General features: G+C 47.0%; 1 protein-coding gene across 1 annotated transcript in view; it reads right to left on the bottom strand.

Annotated features, from left to right (window-relative positions):
• The window catches only part of LOC119436878 (cytochrome P450 4V2), a 121,815-nt gene that overhangs the window by 46,200 nt on the left and 60,433 nt on the right, over positions 1-15,182 (bottom strand). The window contains exon 3 of the mRNA XM_037703901.2: positions 4,976-5,061. Within this exon, the coding sequence (XP_037559829.1) occupies positions 4,976-5,061 (86 nt within the window). The remainder of the gene's footprint in view (positions 1-4,975; positions 5,062-15,182) is intronic.

Genomic DNA, 15,182 nt, shown 5'->3' with positions numbered 1-15,182 from the left:
ACTGCCGCGCACTGGGCCACGTAACATAGCGGCACCTTGACCCTTAGGGTACTTATGTAAACAAAAGAACAAAGGACGCGCTAAGCAACTGTGCGTCTGCGGCGATCGCCTTAGCACGCTGCGCATGCGGTCGAGCGCACAGTTTAGTTGGCGACAAAAAAATTACTCCAAATTCTCTCTCCCTCTCGCTCACACACACGCACGCACATTTACACACACACACACACACACACACACACACACACACACACACACACACACACACACACACACACACACACACACACACACACACACACACACACACACACACACACACACATTCACCCACGCACGCGCACTCGCATGTACACAAACACACACACCCATGCACACACACTCGCATGTACACAAACACACACACCCATGCACACACACTCACATGTACGCAAACACACACACACACACACACACACACACACACACACACACACACACACACACACACACACACACACACACACACACACACACACACACACACACACACACACACACACACACACATGCACACACGCACGCACGCGCACTCGCATGTACACAAACACACGCACACACACACACCCATGCACACACGCTCGCACGCTCACACATGCACACAAGCACACGTGCACACATGCACTCACATGTACACAAACGAACACACACCCATGCACACACGCACGCGCACGCACTTAGCAATGAAGACATGCACAGAAACGCGTGCACAAAAGGCATTCCACGAGCACGCAAAAGTTGGGCCGACAGTATTCTCACCGGAAGCAACTAAAATTTTGTTACACAGAGCAGATCTAAAATCCCAGTACAGGTCGGAAACAGAGATTTGGAAATTCAAAGATTTAGCTATATGTAAAGCTATCCGTGTTTTCTATCTGTTATAGAGCCTTTTCTTTACTTCGACCGAGTTTTTATAAGAAGCCTCCAAAATTTACTCTATACACATCCCTACAGATCAAATAAATCCCCTGGCGAGGATTGTTCGAAAGAAAAAGCAAAGCAATCATTTCACTAATTCAACTAGTTTCATCAATAAACTTTTAGTTACAATCTTTACGGCATCTGTTTATATTGGAAAGTTGAATGGAATCGTCATAAAAGCCTATTTTCGTCTTTGTAGATTTCAAAATGGTCCCGTAGAACGAAAAAAAAAAGTCAGGCCCCTTCCACGCTGTGAAGAGGTAAGTCCAGCGAAGCTGGCGCTCTGGTGAGATTTGCTATGTTGGGGTTTAGCTGTATTGGGGATTTGCTATGTTGAATTTGGGCACAAAATTCTAAACCAGCCCTTTCGCTAAGTACTCGGGAAAGAGGCTTCGGAGCTAGCTCCGAGTAGCACAATGGGGTATTTTTTAACCCTTGGACGATGGCCATACAATGCCTGTCTCTGAAAGAACTGGCTCGGCGTCCACGGACGACTGCGTTCCCAGCGCGTTCCTTACGCTTTTCTACGACGTTCCCAGACAAGAGTCCTTGACCAAAGCTGCGTATATACAACGAACGCTAACTCCTCTCACACCCCATTCCTCCGTTGACCTACTTTTTTCGTACACTGCCATTCGTTGGCGCGCCTTACGCTCTCCCCTCCAACGCGAGTATTGGACGGCGCGACTCACGTCAACCCCCCTCCCCATTATCATTTTCATCTGCACCCTCTCAAGCATTCTCACAGGGTTGAGCTCTTCTTTTCCTCTCCTCTCCCGCTAGGTCACGTGAATCTTCTACACGCGGACACGATCTCCTGGAACCTATAGCCCTTAAATTATGGGGTTTTACGCGCCAAAACCACCATCTGATTATGAGGCACGCCGTAGTGGGGGACTCCGGAAATTTGGACCACCTGGGGTTCCTTAACGTGCACCTAAATCTAAGTACACGAGTGTTTTCGCATTTCGCCCCCATCGAAATGTGGCCGCCGTGGCCGGGATTCGATCCCGCGACCTCGTGCTCAGCAGCCCAACACTACAGCCACTAAGCAACCCCGGCGGGTCTATAGCCCTTTACATCTTCGCTGTAAAACTGGCGTCAGATTATTCGTTTAATTTATCTGGTTACTCACGCGGCACCGCGAAATGCGGCTCGCGGTGCAACCCCTCCGTGGCGTAGTAGGGCGGCGTAAAATAACGCTTCGCCATATACCAGACGAGAAAGGTGTCTGTCTCGCCCCTGCTGCTGAAGTGACTACGCAACTTTGAGCAAAGTGTCGCAAAGCTCGTGTGAACAGGGAATCGCGATGATAGCTTCATTTAGGCCACATTTTTTTGCTTCACAGAGGGGTTGGGCAAACAACCACGCTTCGCGGTGCCGCGTGCGTAATCAGGCAAAGTGAACGAATATAGTGTGACGCCAGTTTATTAACTGGACTTGTATTACGGTTCTCTTCAGCCTTGCAACGGAAACATGCGCCATAAGGTTTGTAAACAAGAAGATAATTAATGCCATTAGTTTAATTAGTAAATTAATTGCCTTGGTATTTTTCTTCTTGCAATTGATGGGCGCCGGGGCAGTTATTTCACTGTAAAGACGTAATTCAGATAAATTTTGAAGGCTTTTTAAAAACAAAGTGCTTGGAAGTAATCAAAGAAATGCTGTATTTGTAAAATAAGCGATATATAGGATACGGATAGCCATCTTCGCACAGGGCGTTAAACCACTTACAGCGGGTGATGAGCATTACAGCATTATGCTTCTTAATCAAGAATTCGATGGAACACCTTATGGTCAGCTGAAAACATCATCAATCATGTTTTCTTTTCCTTTTTTTTCTGTATTTTTTTTTACATTGGTCAGCAACCTGTTCAAATAGTGAGGCATTATACTTCGTGTAGAAACATGCTTGCTAAATTTCCAATTTCTTGTTTGGTTTCTTTTTCAAACAATATGTATCTATTCAAGCAAATATTTCACGAACGCAGGCTGTCTAATCTAGTTAATACTGTTCTACATGATGGCTGCGAGTTGAACGAAAATAATTTTAAAAAACGTGTCTATCGATGACGTGAGTGTACTGCGTGATTTTGTGCTGTTGCTGAGGAAGGGAGTATATCTGCCCATGTCGGTTCACCTTCGAACGCACTGAAGGAATACTACTGCAGCGCGAACACGATGAGGCTTTGAGAAGAGCGCATGAAAACCCTTGCAACGGCTCTAACTGTTTATGTGCTGTTCCTGTGTCTTCGTTTTGTTTTTGCTCCGCCTGTATTCAAAGATGGCATAACGACGCGCTCACATCGCAAGCCTGGTTAAAGAGTATTTCTGCTTTTCCAGTCCACAGGTGCATTGTCGTGATAGCACGAAAGTACGAGTCCACACTAATTACAGAAAGCTACGCTGTATTTTCTAAGGGCGCTTGGCCGGCGCAAAGGTTTAAGTGCCGCGATCAGACTGCAGGTGCAGCTGTTCTTGCCTCTTCTGCTGTACTACCTCGGGAAGGCAAACAGCCTGCACGCAGAAATGAAGCCTTTGCTTCTTTGTTCATTTGTTCTTTTGTCGTTGTTGCTTCCTTTATTTGACATTCGTTAGTCGCTGCAGTTTGCTTTTGATTATTGGGATGGCCGGCCCTTTGGTGGCCTACGTTCTCAGGATCTCATCATTTAATAAGCAGCAACGCCCGATCCGTTTCGAGCCGTGTTTTTTTTTTTGGGCTTCACCGCATGCGACTCTGTTAATCAGTGAAGACGACGTGCCGTCTTGCTTAGACGTGGGTTTTGATAGCTCTCGTTATTTTTCCGTCAGCGGGGCCATGTCAGCGCTTGATCCGCTTTGTTAATGACGATAGTCAGCGTACAGATCTAAAAACTCGTCTTCGTTCGGTCTGCTGGTTTGTCATAACAAAATATTGGTGAGCAGAAGAAAGTAAGTAAGAAAGAAACAAAGAAAAAGAGAGAAAAGGAAGGAAAGAAAATCACTGTCTTAAAGGTGGGGCTGCGAATCATAACTTTTCGTTTGCGAACCAGCTGTGTTAACCATTGTACCGGGGCAGTTTCTTTTTTTTTAGCCTCCTATCGAGCATTATTATCAGCCTCAAAAAAAAAAAAAAAAAAAAAAAAAAACATGCCACCGCCATGCTTATAGTGGTACTCATATAGACATACCCTACGTGGCACAACACGCGGTTTTGCTGAAGTTACGGAATAGTAGGGCCATGTTATCAGCTGCTAGTACTTTAAGAAATGAAGTGTCGCAGTTCTTTTTTTTCGCTGTCTTGAGTAGACAGTCTCACGAAATGTCCCCGTGTGCTCACGTGTGGAATGTGATCCACAAGAATTTGTCAAAGCATTGTCTGTTGTTTTTAGAGACATCTTAAAACTTACTTTCTTTTTTAATAGACACTGACAAGATTACTGTTTGGACTCATTAAAACCCCGAGCCAAATATCGAGTAGAAACCTTCGAATTACCGAGGGCGATAAATATTCTTAGTTTCCCAGCAGGAAGAATTAGAAAACAGATTGAAGTTTCCAGAAAGGAAATGAGAGAGCAGGAATCTTTTGCTACAATGCAATGTGTTCATGGTGCACAAAAAAATATATATATATATTTCGCAGCCGTAAGCTTTAGTATGCATGCTTATGCGAGGGGCTTTCAAGGCACACAGCGGCGTGCAAGGGCTGTTTCTTGTGCAGCTTGCGCCGCGGCACGCTGATGGTACATATTTCTAAAAACAGCATGCGCATTCTCTGGACGTGATACCAAAAAAAAAATAGTGTACCAAAGGTACATAAGAAAAAAGTGACAGCCCCCTGTCGAACACGCCTTCTTTTCAGACACGTGCCTCGACGCGGGGTCGCACGAAGGCTTCAAAGTTGCCCCCGCGTGTTTTTGCATCACGTTTGGCAGTCTACTTGGCGAGGGTGTGCCCCAACACGTTCACTCGTAGTAATATTTGCCTTTCGTCCGACAAAATAAGAAAGCAAACGAGACCTCACCAAGAGGGTCCTTACCTGGTGAGAAGACCGGTTCCCAGCCAAGCATGGAGCAGCGAGTACAAGATAGGCTTCTTCAGGTTCGTCGAACAGTTGAGTACAGACTGCGTCACAGAGAAAATGTACAGAAAAAAAAAGCACATTAGCAGCGAAATCTGACCTCGAAAACCAGCTACTTCGGCTAAGATGTTATTGTAGATGCCCTTGGAATTGCTTATTCATCGTTTGACGGCCTCATTCGGAGTAGGTAGGCATCGACCGATGTCATAGTGAATGAAAGTTCAAGTTAAGCGCAAGCACAAACACTCGGACTACTCATCAGCACACAAACGACTACGTAGACAACATTGGTACAATGGCCTGTGTCAAACACCGCACAATATACCTATAGAAATAAGTCAGCAAAGGCTGGTGCATCCGCAAAGAGTTGTGGGTATACGTACGTAGAAATTTGTGCATGCATATAATTTCCATGTCAGTATATCCACAGCGCTTGGGGGATGCACCAGCTTGTTTGCGCATACTAAAACAAGCAATCCTTGCGCATACTAAAACACGAGGCGAAATTCATCTGCAGACCAATTTTGACTCGTATTTTAGTATACGCAAGCATTGCTTTAAACCCTTAAATGTATAGCTCAATCTAGGTGTGATAAATGGGATGAACAGCGGGCAGATTTTGGCCACTTCTCTTTCTCCCTCTAAGTATTAGAGTAAGAGAAGTCTCAGCAACTAGGTAGGGATAAATGATAACAAAACATGACAGAGTACATGACAGAGGAACGAAGACGACCATACAACCGCCGACTATAAGTTCAAAGCTCGCGCAGTGCTGAAAAAGAAAGAAGGCAGACACGTTTGTGTTGTCCTCTTCATTCATAATGTTGCCGTGTTTTGTAGACCTATAGCTGCCTTTTCTTCGCGCAAATTCCTGTAAGCCCTCTCCCTCGTTATCCTTACCCCCCCCCCCCCCTCCGCTCTCTCCTGCAAGTGCAAAAATGTTACGTCAAGCATAGTTTGAAAGTCAAATAGCAGTCGCCTATTGTAGGAACATCAAATTCATGGATATATTGCGGACAGCATCCCTCAGAGAGTCAGATGCATTTGCGGAGCGGGAACCAGAGCCCTATACTGGCGCTAAGTTGAGAAAAAATGGACTCGCCATCCCGGCCCTGCGAAAGTGGATGTCCAGTGAAGATGTTGGAAACAACCACTACAACTGCTGAGGGGGGTATGCAATGCTTTATTGCTTTAGAGTAATGGTAGTGATGGGAGTAATGGTAATTTTGGCAGTACGCAGCCGCTGGTGGTATTGCCGCTTCTTTTTCCCTGCTCCTCGGGAGCCCTAACTACGCGTTGCGTACCCCAGCGGTGCTATAACAAAAATGAAATTAGTTGCTAGGCTGGTTCTTTTATATACGAAAGGCTAGAGACGTCACTCCCCACGTCGCAAGCTGCCATTGCCGCGGCAACTTGCGCAACAGTAATCTTTACCGAGAAACGTATGCGGGGTGCGCTACGTGCTTCGAATTGTGATCAGGAGCGCCTTATCATCAATTATGTGGTTCGGATACTTTCTTGTGCTTGTTCTTTATTGAAACGAATGCTGTGCTGTATGTTTTATGCATGTTTCCAAAGAATGTATGCACGTTTCGCTTCCCATTGGTGAGTGCTTGAAGCCTTTGCCTTACGGGTGTACGAGCCACTGCTTCTGCCCAGCACTGCCACCGGGATCGGCCCACATTTTTGTTCACGGACACGAAAAATGCCGACCACCGAGAGGCTAACAGCCTTCGCTGTAAAAAATGGACGTATAATCAACTGAATAAGTCATGTATTGGCTATGTATATTCGTACAAAATTGGGATAACGGATTGTCCCACGACAAGCCGTATACTACTATTAGCACGGTGGCTTCCTTTGACCGGCAAAAGGATGCACGAAAGGTGTGATACACCTATGTTGCATTGACGAGCATGCCTTGTTGTGCCATTCCCGCTACTTCCTGCAACTACAAGCTATTCTGCAAGCTTTGTCGAAGTGCCTACGAAAGGGCTAGGCCCTTCGTAGAAGCGTAGTGGTGGCCCGCTATAGCAAATTTAAAAAGCGGCATCAGCGCGAGCTGTGACATTGCTTCCCTGGAAGCAACTTTTATTACACCGTAGAGGCTCTTTTCGTAGATTCTTCTTGACACTCACATAATTTTATCGCATAGAAACGTAGAATAAGAGGAAGCACTGAACAGACAGCGGCGCACAGGCGCAGATGTCCGAAATGATCGCCAGGCTTACAAAGCCTGTAGCATTTACGCAGCCATTACAATCACTGTGTGTGTGAGACAACATTAATAAATATCCTGCAAATTGATGACCCGGGTCTAGGCCGCGGCGGGGCAGCAGAGAGACCCTCTCTCTCGGTAGCTTCCCGGGCTTGCTTGATGGCCCAAAGTTGGTCCTGAAGATCAGAACTAGTCAGTGCGGCTCTCCACCGCGCCCTTAGTTCATTCGGGAAACGGCAATTCTCCTCTGAAATATTTCACAATCCCAGAGTATGTGCTCTAGGGTGGCTCCTCTATCATCAGATAATTTACATTTAGCCTCAGGGTTTAAATGCGGAAACATGCGGTTAAGATCGATGTACCGGGTTCATGTAAGTTCTGGTTTAAAGTCGCCTCCAGTCAACCGCCTGAGACCTGTTTAATTGTGGGTTAGGAGATGGATATATATACCTCGACTTTCTGTAGAATTGGGTAATGTCACTGAATGAGAAAAGACTAGCCATATCTATCCGTTCCATCTCCACATCAGCCAGAGCCCCCCCCCCCCCCCCCCCCCGCCCCTTAGTCGGGCGCGGTTAGTGAGTCCTCGCGCAACACGATGGGCAGACTCGTTAAGGTTTGGGTTGGCGGTGGATTCGCAGTCTGTATGGGTTGGGAACCAGATGATTTCCTTGTCGTAACATTCCTCAGATGATATAAGTTTGGTTTTACTGTTTAGAATTTTTGCAGCTTCAACTGATATCCGTCCTCTGGCATAATTTCATATAGCCGATTGAGAGTCGCTAATAATGTATCTATATTTGGGAGAAGCGATAGCCAGAGCCATGGCAACCTCCTCCGCAACCTCAGAGACAGTGGTTTTGATTGAAAACGTGCGTACGCTTTCTTGCTTTATAATAATTGCTACTGCTGTAAATGCTAGGTGATTTGAATATTCCGCGGCGTCCACGAACAGCGCTTCCTCATCATTGCCATAGGCTTTGAGTAGAGTTTTAGCTCTGCTCGTTCTCCTGCCCTGATTGAATTCCGGGTGCATATTTTTGGGTAAATTGGGGATTTGAGTCCTGCTCCTGCTCTCTCTGGTCAATGTAACCTTCGGTCCTTGCTGGTTATGGTAATTTATTCGTAATTTACCGAGTATACTTCTGCCAGTCCGGCTGCTGGCGAGTGTTTCCAGCTGAGCTATCTGCTGAGCTTCAATCAATTCTTCTAAGGTGTTATGCATGCCCAGCTGCATTAATCTCTCTGCACTGGTGCTGTCGGGCAAGCCTAGGGCCTGCTTAAAAGCTTTCCATATGAGCGTATTGATTTTGTCCTTTTCTGCCTTGTACCAGTTAAGGTACGCAGCTACGTAAATGATGTGGCTCATAGCAAAAGATTGAATGAGCCTAACAATGCTAGCCTCCTTCATTCCCTGATACTTGTTCGTGATTCTCCTAATCACTATGCCACTATGCCATAATCACTATGCCACCAACGTTATCAGTTTGATGTCGCCTTGCCTGTAAACCTAACTGATAAATGTCGTTGGCCGAGACCCGTTTTCCAAAGTTATCAGAAAATTGAGGCAGACGCTTCCGTTTTTCACAGCCTTTCAGGAGCGTTCGCGTAATTTAGACCTGACCTGCTTCAGGCCTCCATATTACCCGCTCACATTTTCGTATTTTTCACACCCGTTCGCAAACCTATACGCGTTTCCTAGCGACAATAATATCTTTCGCCATATAAATCGTGCGCGAAATTATAGTACGCTACGATCGCCACATGTGGTAGGGTTTTTAAGCTAACAGAAAAGAAGGATCGAAAAGAAAAAGAATGAAGATGGGAGATTGCTCGCTCACTTTCTCTTTCGGAATTGCGACGTAATAAGCGCAAGACAATTTGTGTATCTTAAGGCAGGCTAGAAGCACGACAACGGTGGGCGTGAAGGCAGAACGAGCAGCGAGTGAAAGACCACGTCGTCGTTCAGCTGCGACAAAAGGAAGCCTCGCGATTCCTTCCGTCTCCCTTCCGCTCTTGCGCTCGCGAGTGCACGTTCGCCCGACGCAATGTGGGTCACGCGCGCTTCGCCCCTATCATCGCGCGCGCGCATCCAAGCTCCACCCTCTGGACGAGCGTGACACGGGAAGTTGTGCGCGCGTGTTACGCTCCACCATCCGGAGGTCAGAATACGCAGGTGTTGTAATTGCGCGCTGCCACGCGCCCGCGCTAGAGTAGTTTTTTCGGCGAAACGCGCTGCGCGAAAAGAAACAAACCGAAAGAAGTGAAGCGAAACACAGCAAACACGTGAAACGAAACGAGCCAAGGACGCCACTATAGTGCGCAAGTTGAAGTTTTATGATCCGGCGTCGGATTTGGCAAAACTTATCGCTCGGAAGTGCTGCTTGCCCTTGGGCGGTCACCTTCTCCATTAATAAGAGCTCTGTCCCAAAAGTTAATTCAGTATGTTTAAAAAAAATCATATAACTAACTTTCAGATACATAAAAGTGGTCACCATGGAAATGCTGCCCATTAGACACAATGCACTGGTCGCACCTCTTTATTCATTGCTGGAAGCACTCTTGGAAATCCTCTTTTGTTAAGCGCTTCAGCAGCGACGTCATTTCCTTTTGAATTGTTACCAAATCACCGAAATTGCGCCCCCGGAGCACCAGCTAGCATTTGAGGAATAGAAAAAAAAATATGTTGCATGGGGCAAAATCCGGTGAGTATTAAAGGTGTTCCAGTACAGTGACTGAATTTCATGAGTCCCTGTACTGGAATCATCTATTCCTGCAGAGTGCGCAGGGGCATTATCGTGGTGTAGAATTCATCGTCCCTCTATTGATAAACTTGGTCGCACACTGCGCGCGCGATTTTTGAGACGCTTCAGGACATCCACGTAGCAAGCTCCATTGACAGTTTGACCATCAAGTACAAATTCGTGGCGTACAATGTCAGAGCCGTAAAGAAAACATGATAAAAATGAGTGGCTTTAGCTTTGTTCTTCCATCCCCCCCCCCCCCCCCCCTTTTTTTTTTGGGGGGGGGGGGGGGGGCTTGACTCGCCCTTCTTTTGGTTCTTTGCTTTGCGAATTCAGCTCGCTGTCGTATTTGTAAATCTCAGGTCCGTCGCCGGTGACGACCCTTTGCAAAACTGATTCATCGTTGTCGTCTGAAGTTTTCCAATCAATGCAACATTCTATTAGTCGCAACTTTTGCTCAGAAGTCAGCAATTTCGACGCTATCTTCGCGCAAACCTTTTTCCAAATTTTCAGCCAAAATCCGCTGAACGGACGACTTTCTTAAGCTGAGTGCTTCCGATATAATTCTAAGTTCGGCGGTCACCGAGTACGAACACGATCGATGTTTTCATCTTCGCACGAGGGAGAGGGAGAGAGGTGTGACCTGAAGACGTATTCTCGGACGATCGCTTTCGGCGACATCACTTTCAATGTGCTCGTATTGGCTGGTTGAGCAAAACCGGATGAGCTGATGGGCTGGTTGAGCACTGCGTCACACGAAGGCGATAGTATCACTGAAAGTGATCGTCCGAGAATACGTCCCTTGATCTTGCATCGCCCTTGCGGCCTTCACAGCCTACCCGAAAACGCCTGGACCCATCTGAACACAGTTCTTTCCTTTAGGGCAACCTTTCCGCAGGCTTTTTGCAACATTTGACAAATTTATGTACGATTCTCGCCCAATTTCACAAGAAATGTGATATTGAATCTTTGTTCCGTCTGTTCGTCGATCCTCATTTCGAAAAAGACAAAAAAATGAGTTGCAGAAACAGTGCACGCATAAAATTCTGCCTTCTGGTACAGCAGCCAGGCTCGTACTCGAGGTCGACCGGGTCCTTTCGAGTAGATAGAGCGAGAGCTGCACCGCTATACCCCCTCCCACGTTTTTTTATGACTCACTGCATGAACTTTTGAGGACACACCTTGTATATACAACATCCTGATTCGATGGCACCTGCTTACACGAACAGCGTAAGAACGTCTTTTTAATGCGGGCTCTAACGTATTATTTCGGCCTTCGGCCCGTAATCGCAGATCATATTGTATACACACTACTGCGGTTCGTATAAGAATGGGCGCTGGCCAATCGTAATATCGAGCTTATATATATTGAAATCGAGTGTATGACGGAATTCCGTTGGGTTAGGACGGAACATGATGAACGAAGAAGACAAACACTGACAACAAAATATTTAGTGATGTTAATGTTTCGGATCTCGCAATTGAGCCTTGTTCACAAGGTATCCGCGTGAAGGTTGCGACCAAAGCTGTTCCGAGTGAAAATCGTTGTCAGTTCAATCTAAAGTCGGTGCTCAAGTTTTTCTCCCTTCGAAATCATCTTCGACACCTTTCCCGACTATAGTCTCAACGCCTTGCTTCTCTCTCGGAAAGTAGACCAGATGCAACTTTTTCAGGCATTGTAACCTCCTATCGACCTTCTCTTCCATCAGACTTCACGCCTGCAGCAAGACCACCTTGTCCTTTGTGGTGTCTCCGGCAGCCACCAAGTGCGGCTCTCCATTCCAGGAGTTACAAAGAAGTCCGACTTGCCAACTTGTGCCCTGAATCAAGCTGCTCTACATCTGCTGCATGATTCCTACTTTGATCGCATTCACATTTATACAGATGGCTCTTCGACTCTGACCAGCTCTACTGGTGCGGTAGTTATTCCGTTGGCATCATTCTGTAAGACGTTCAACATAGCCACGTCACAACATCGACAGGGTCTGAACTTGCCGCCTTCCGTAGCGCAGTGCTTTATGTGCACGAACAATCACCAAATAATTGGGCTATTTTGTGTGATTTAAAGGCAGCCCTACAGTCACTTTTATCAGCTCGGCGCCGCAGCCCACATGCACAATTGTTAGCAGAGATACGATTACGCTACCATCAAGCGGTGGTCAGAGGCCACGACATTGTATTTCAATGGCTACCTGGGCACTGCAACATCACTGGCAATGAATGTGCCGACAAAGCTGCCCGTGAAGCACATAACGAATATGAACGAATCTCAATACCATTGTCAAGAACGGATGCAGCGCGGCACCTCAGCAGTCTTGCCCATGCTATAACTCTAAGAAAATAGAATACACCAGAGTTTACCAACCGGCGCCTATATGCCATGGACCCACACAAGCAATTACAACTTTTATCCGGTTTTAAACGACAGAAGAAACCTTACTGTGACGCCTGCGAATAGGAGTTTTGTTTACAAACTCCTATTCATTCCTAATTGTAATGGCGGACAGTGCCAACAGCAGCACATGTGGTGCTGAGGAAACAACCAGACATCTCTTATGTGACTGCCCCAGATACGAAGAAGAGAGGATTGTCCTTCGGACTGCTTTGGGGCACTTAGACGACAGGCCTTTTACGGAAGAGAAGATCTTGGGCCCGTGGCCTCGTGCGTCTGCTTGTACAGGGCTACAAAGGCGCTGCTGCGTTTCTTGAAGTGCACAAGCCTGTATGACCGCCTGTGACGAAACTCAGCGATGAACGCTTAGACTGTGTAAATGGGCAGGGTGTGAACTTCTCTCTTCCTTCTCCTCTTTCAATCCCTTCTCTTCCTTCCCCAGTGCAAGGTAGCCTACCGGGCTCAGCCTGGTTAACCTACCTGCCTTTCCCTTATGACTTTTCTATCTCTATCTATCCAGTGGTTACATGTTGATGAACTTTGTTTCTTCTCAGTGCAAGAAACGAATGTAGACAGTGGTGCACTGTTTGTACGCGAGAGAAGACATCTCGGAGGAAGTTGGTTCGAAATTAGATATTTGGTTGAAGAAAGCAGCATATGGCTGTAATTCTGTAGAAGCTTGGACGAGACGGCACAAAGCACAAATATTCTTGAAAAAAAATTTAAAAATTCTTTCGTTTGTGTATTTTGTGTCGAGTCACATGCGTCACACTCACAGTCGAGTCATATGCGAGAGCCCATGTTACTGGGACGCGCCGTGATTTTCCTCCCCTATGATGGTGATGATGATGATGAATTCTAAGTACATCTTTTTTTTTTTTTTTTTAATGAGGCGGGGACAAATATTCACCTAGCATGTTTGAGCTAACAAAGTTTTACTACGTCTATTGCAGCCAAGCATTTTGCCTATCTCTACTTTATATTCTTTCTTTATTTTAAGTTTACCTATGCCTGTAACGACACCGGCTCCACCTCTTCCCTGTTTTTTCCCACCAATAATTTAAACGCATTTCGCGTATCTCGACCGCTGACCAGTTAACGCTCCCATCAGCTTTGAACCCCAGTGCTTCTGGAAGGTGGACGTTCCGTACGGTTCCTGCTGTGTGAATATCTTGGCATTGCATCCCGATGAGCTGGGTCGTCTCCGAACTTTTGCTGCAGCGGACACAGGGCTCATCCTCTGGCGTATGTTTGCTCCTGTATTTCTTTGCCCTCCGGCAGCCAGTTTAGGCCACAAATAGCAATGCACTGTCTCTGTGGTCTCGTACAAAATTTCTTTCTCGATTTTGTCAATACCATCTTTGTAAATCGCCACGGACTTTTTTCCCCATCATTTTAATCTAATTTACTGTCTGTTTCTCTCACTTTATTTTTGATGACTCCGGGTTGTCTACTTGCAATTCTTATTGTTCTGTACTTGGTTGCCAACATTCTTGGCCCCTTCCTCTATTTCGTGGCCACGTTATTGAGCTACAAATACGTGAGTTTGTGCGCTTTAGCAGCCCATTTCTTTTAGTCCGTTTGTTTTTGAGTCCTTCTTCAATACTTATTTCCCCTGCGCTTCTTGTACTTCAAAACAGGCCAAAATAACGTCACCCTGACCCGGCACTGCCCACAAATGAGGCAGTGCGAGGTGCAGTGTAGGGAGCCCAATGCCAGTCGGCCCACCGTCCTTTAGTTAACTACCAACCCCGACAAGATCCAACCATTTTCTGTTAGCTCTGAACCGATGAGCGCTTCCTCGCCCCTGGAGATGTTGCACAAGTCCGCTACGAGTTTGTTACTAGGCGCCTTTGCTCGGACGACTTCTCCTACTTGGTTGACCGCTACCCGATTAGCTAGCCCAGTGGCCGCCCGTACTCGATCGGTCTTGCATGGAGCCTTGTTGCCCACAAGCCATGACTGTGGGGCATCCTGGGTTAATAAACACGCGTTTGTTGGCGATATGACTGTGGAGTCCTTTCACCGCCGTGTCGAATAGTCGAAGAACCTTGCCGTAGCGGCCTTTGTGCACTGCGGAGTATAGGAGCATCGTGCCTTTATCTGATCATCCTTCATAGCTGGGGTAAGCCTCTAGCAAGCCCATCTCCGCATTAAACGATATTAACACAGCGGAGAAATCCAACTGGTTTGCTCAGAGTGGGAATCACGTGTGGCGCACGGAACGTCATTGCGATGCGCTCGCGCTGACGTTCTATATCCGCGCGGAGGTCGAATGTTTAGCTCGGCCGCTACAAACCAGCCGAGCGGAGAGCGCCAAAGGAGCTGGATTTAGCGTTTCGTTCGGATGTCTGACAACTTTGGCTGCCTTGCCTTGTACGCCCCTAACTCTGTCCCCCGTAGCCCGCGGCGGCGCGCCGGGTCGGGGAGCGCGCCCGTCAACTCGGAAATCAAAGTGCAGCACTCATTGGCTGATAAGCCGGCTGCTGGCTCAAGAGCGTCGGTCACGGTCCAGAGGAAAGGCTATTTTTCTTTATTTTGTGCTCATGAATAATGAGCTTGGCGGTTTCGCCCATGCGGTAGTGGTAGGACGCTCACTCTTCCACGCGTGCGCTCGCTGAATTTGTCCGGTAGCACTAACGTCCCTATGACCTCAGCGCTGCCCTTGTGAATGAAGGAGCATCGGAGGGACCGGCGATGATCCACTCCGAGCTGCGTGACGTCATGCGGAGATCGGAGTGGATTTCTCCTCCGTGTGATTTCCCCTTTTCTGGCGCCCAGTTAGGTTTCGGCATGACATCAGGGCAGGTC

This window comes from Dermacentor silvarum, chromosome 1 (genome assembly GCF_013339745.2).
Source record: "Dermacentor silvarum isolate Dsil-2018 chromosome 1, BIME_Dsil_1.4, whole genome shotgun sequence".
Taxonomy (NCBI): Eukaryota; Metazoa; Arthropoda; class Arachnida; order Ixodida; family Ixodidae; genus Dermacentor; species Dermacentor silvarum.
Note: the sequence above shows the minus strand (reverse complement) of the source record. Positions and strands in the feature narration are given on the sequence as shown.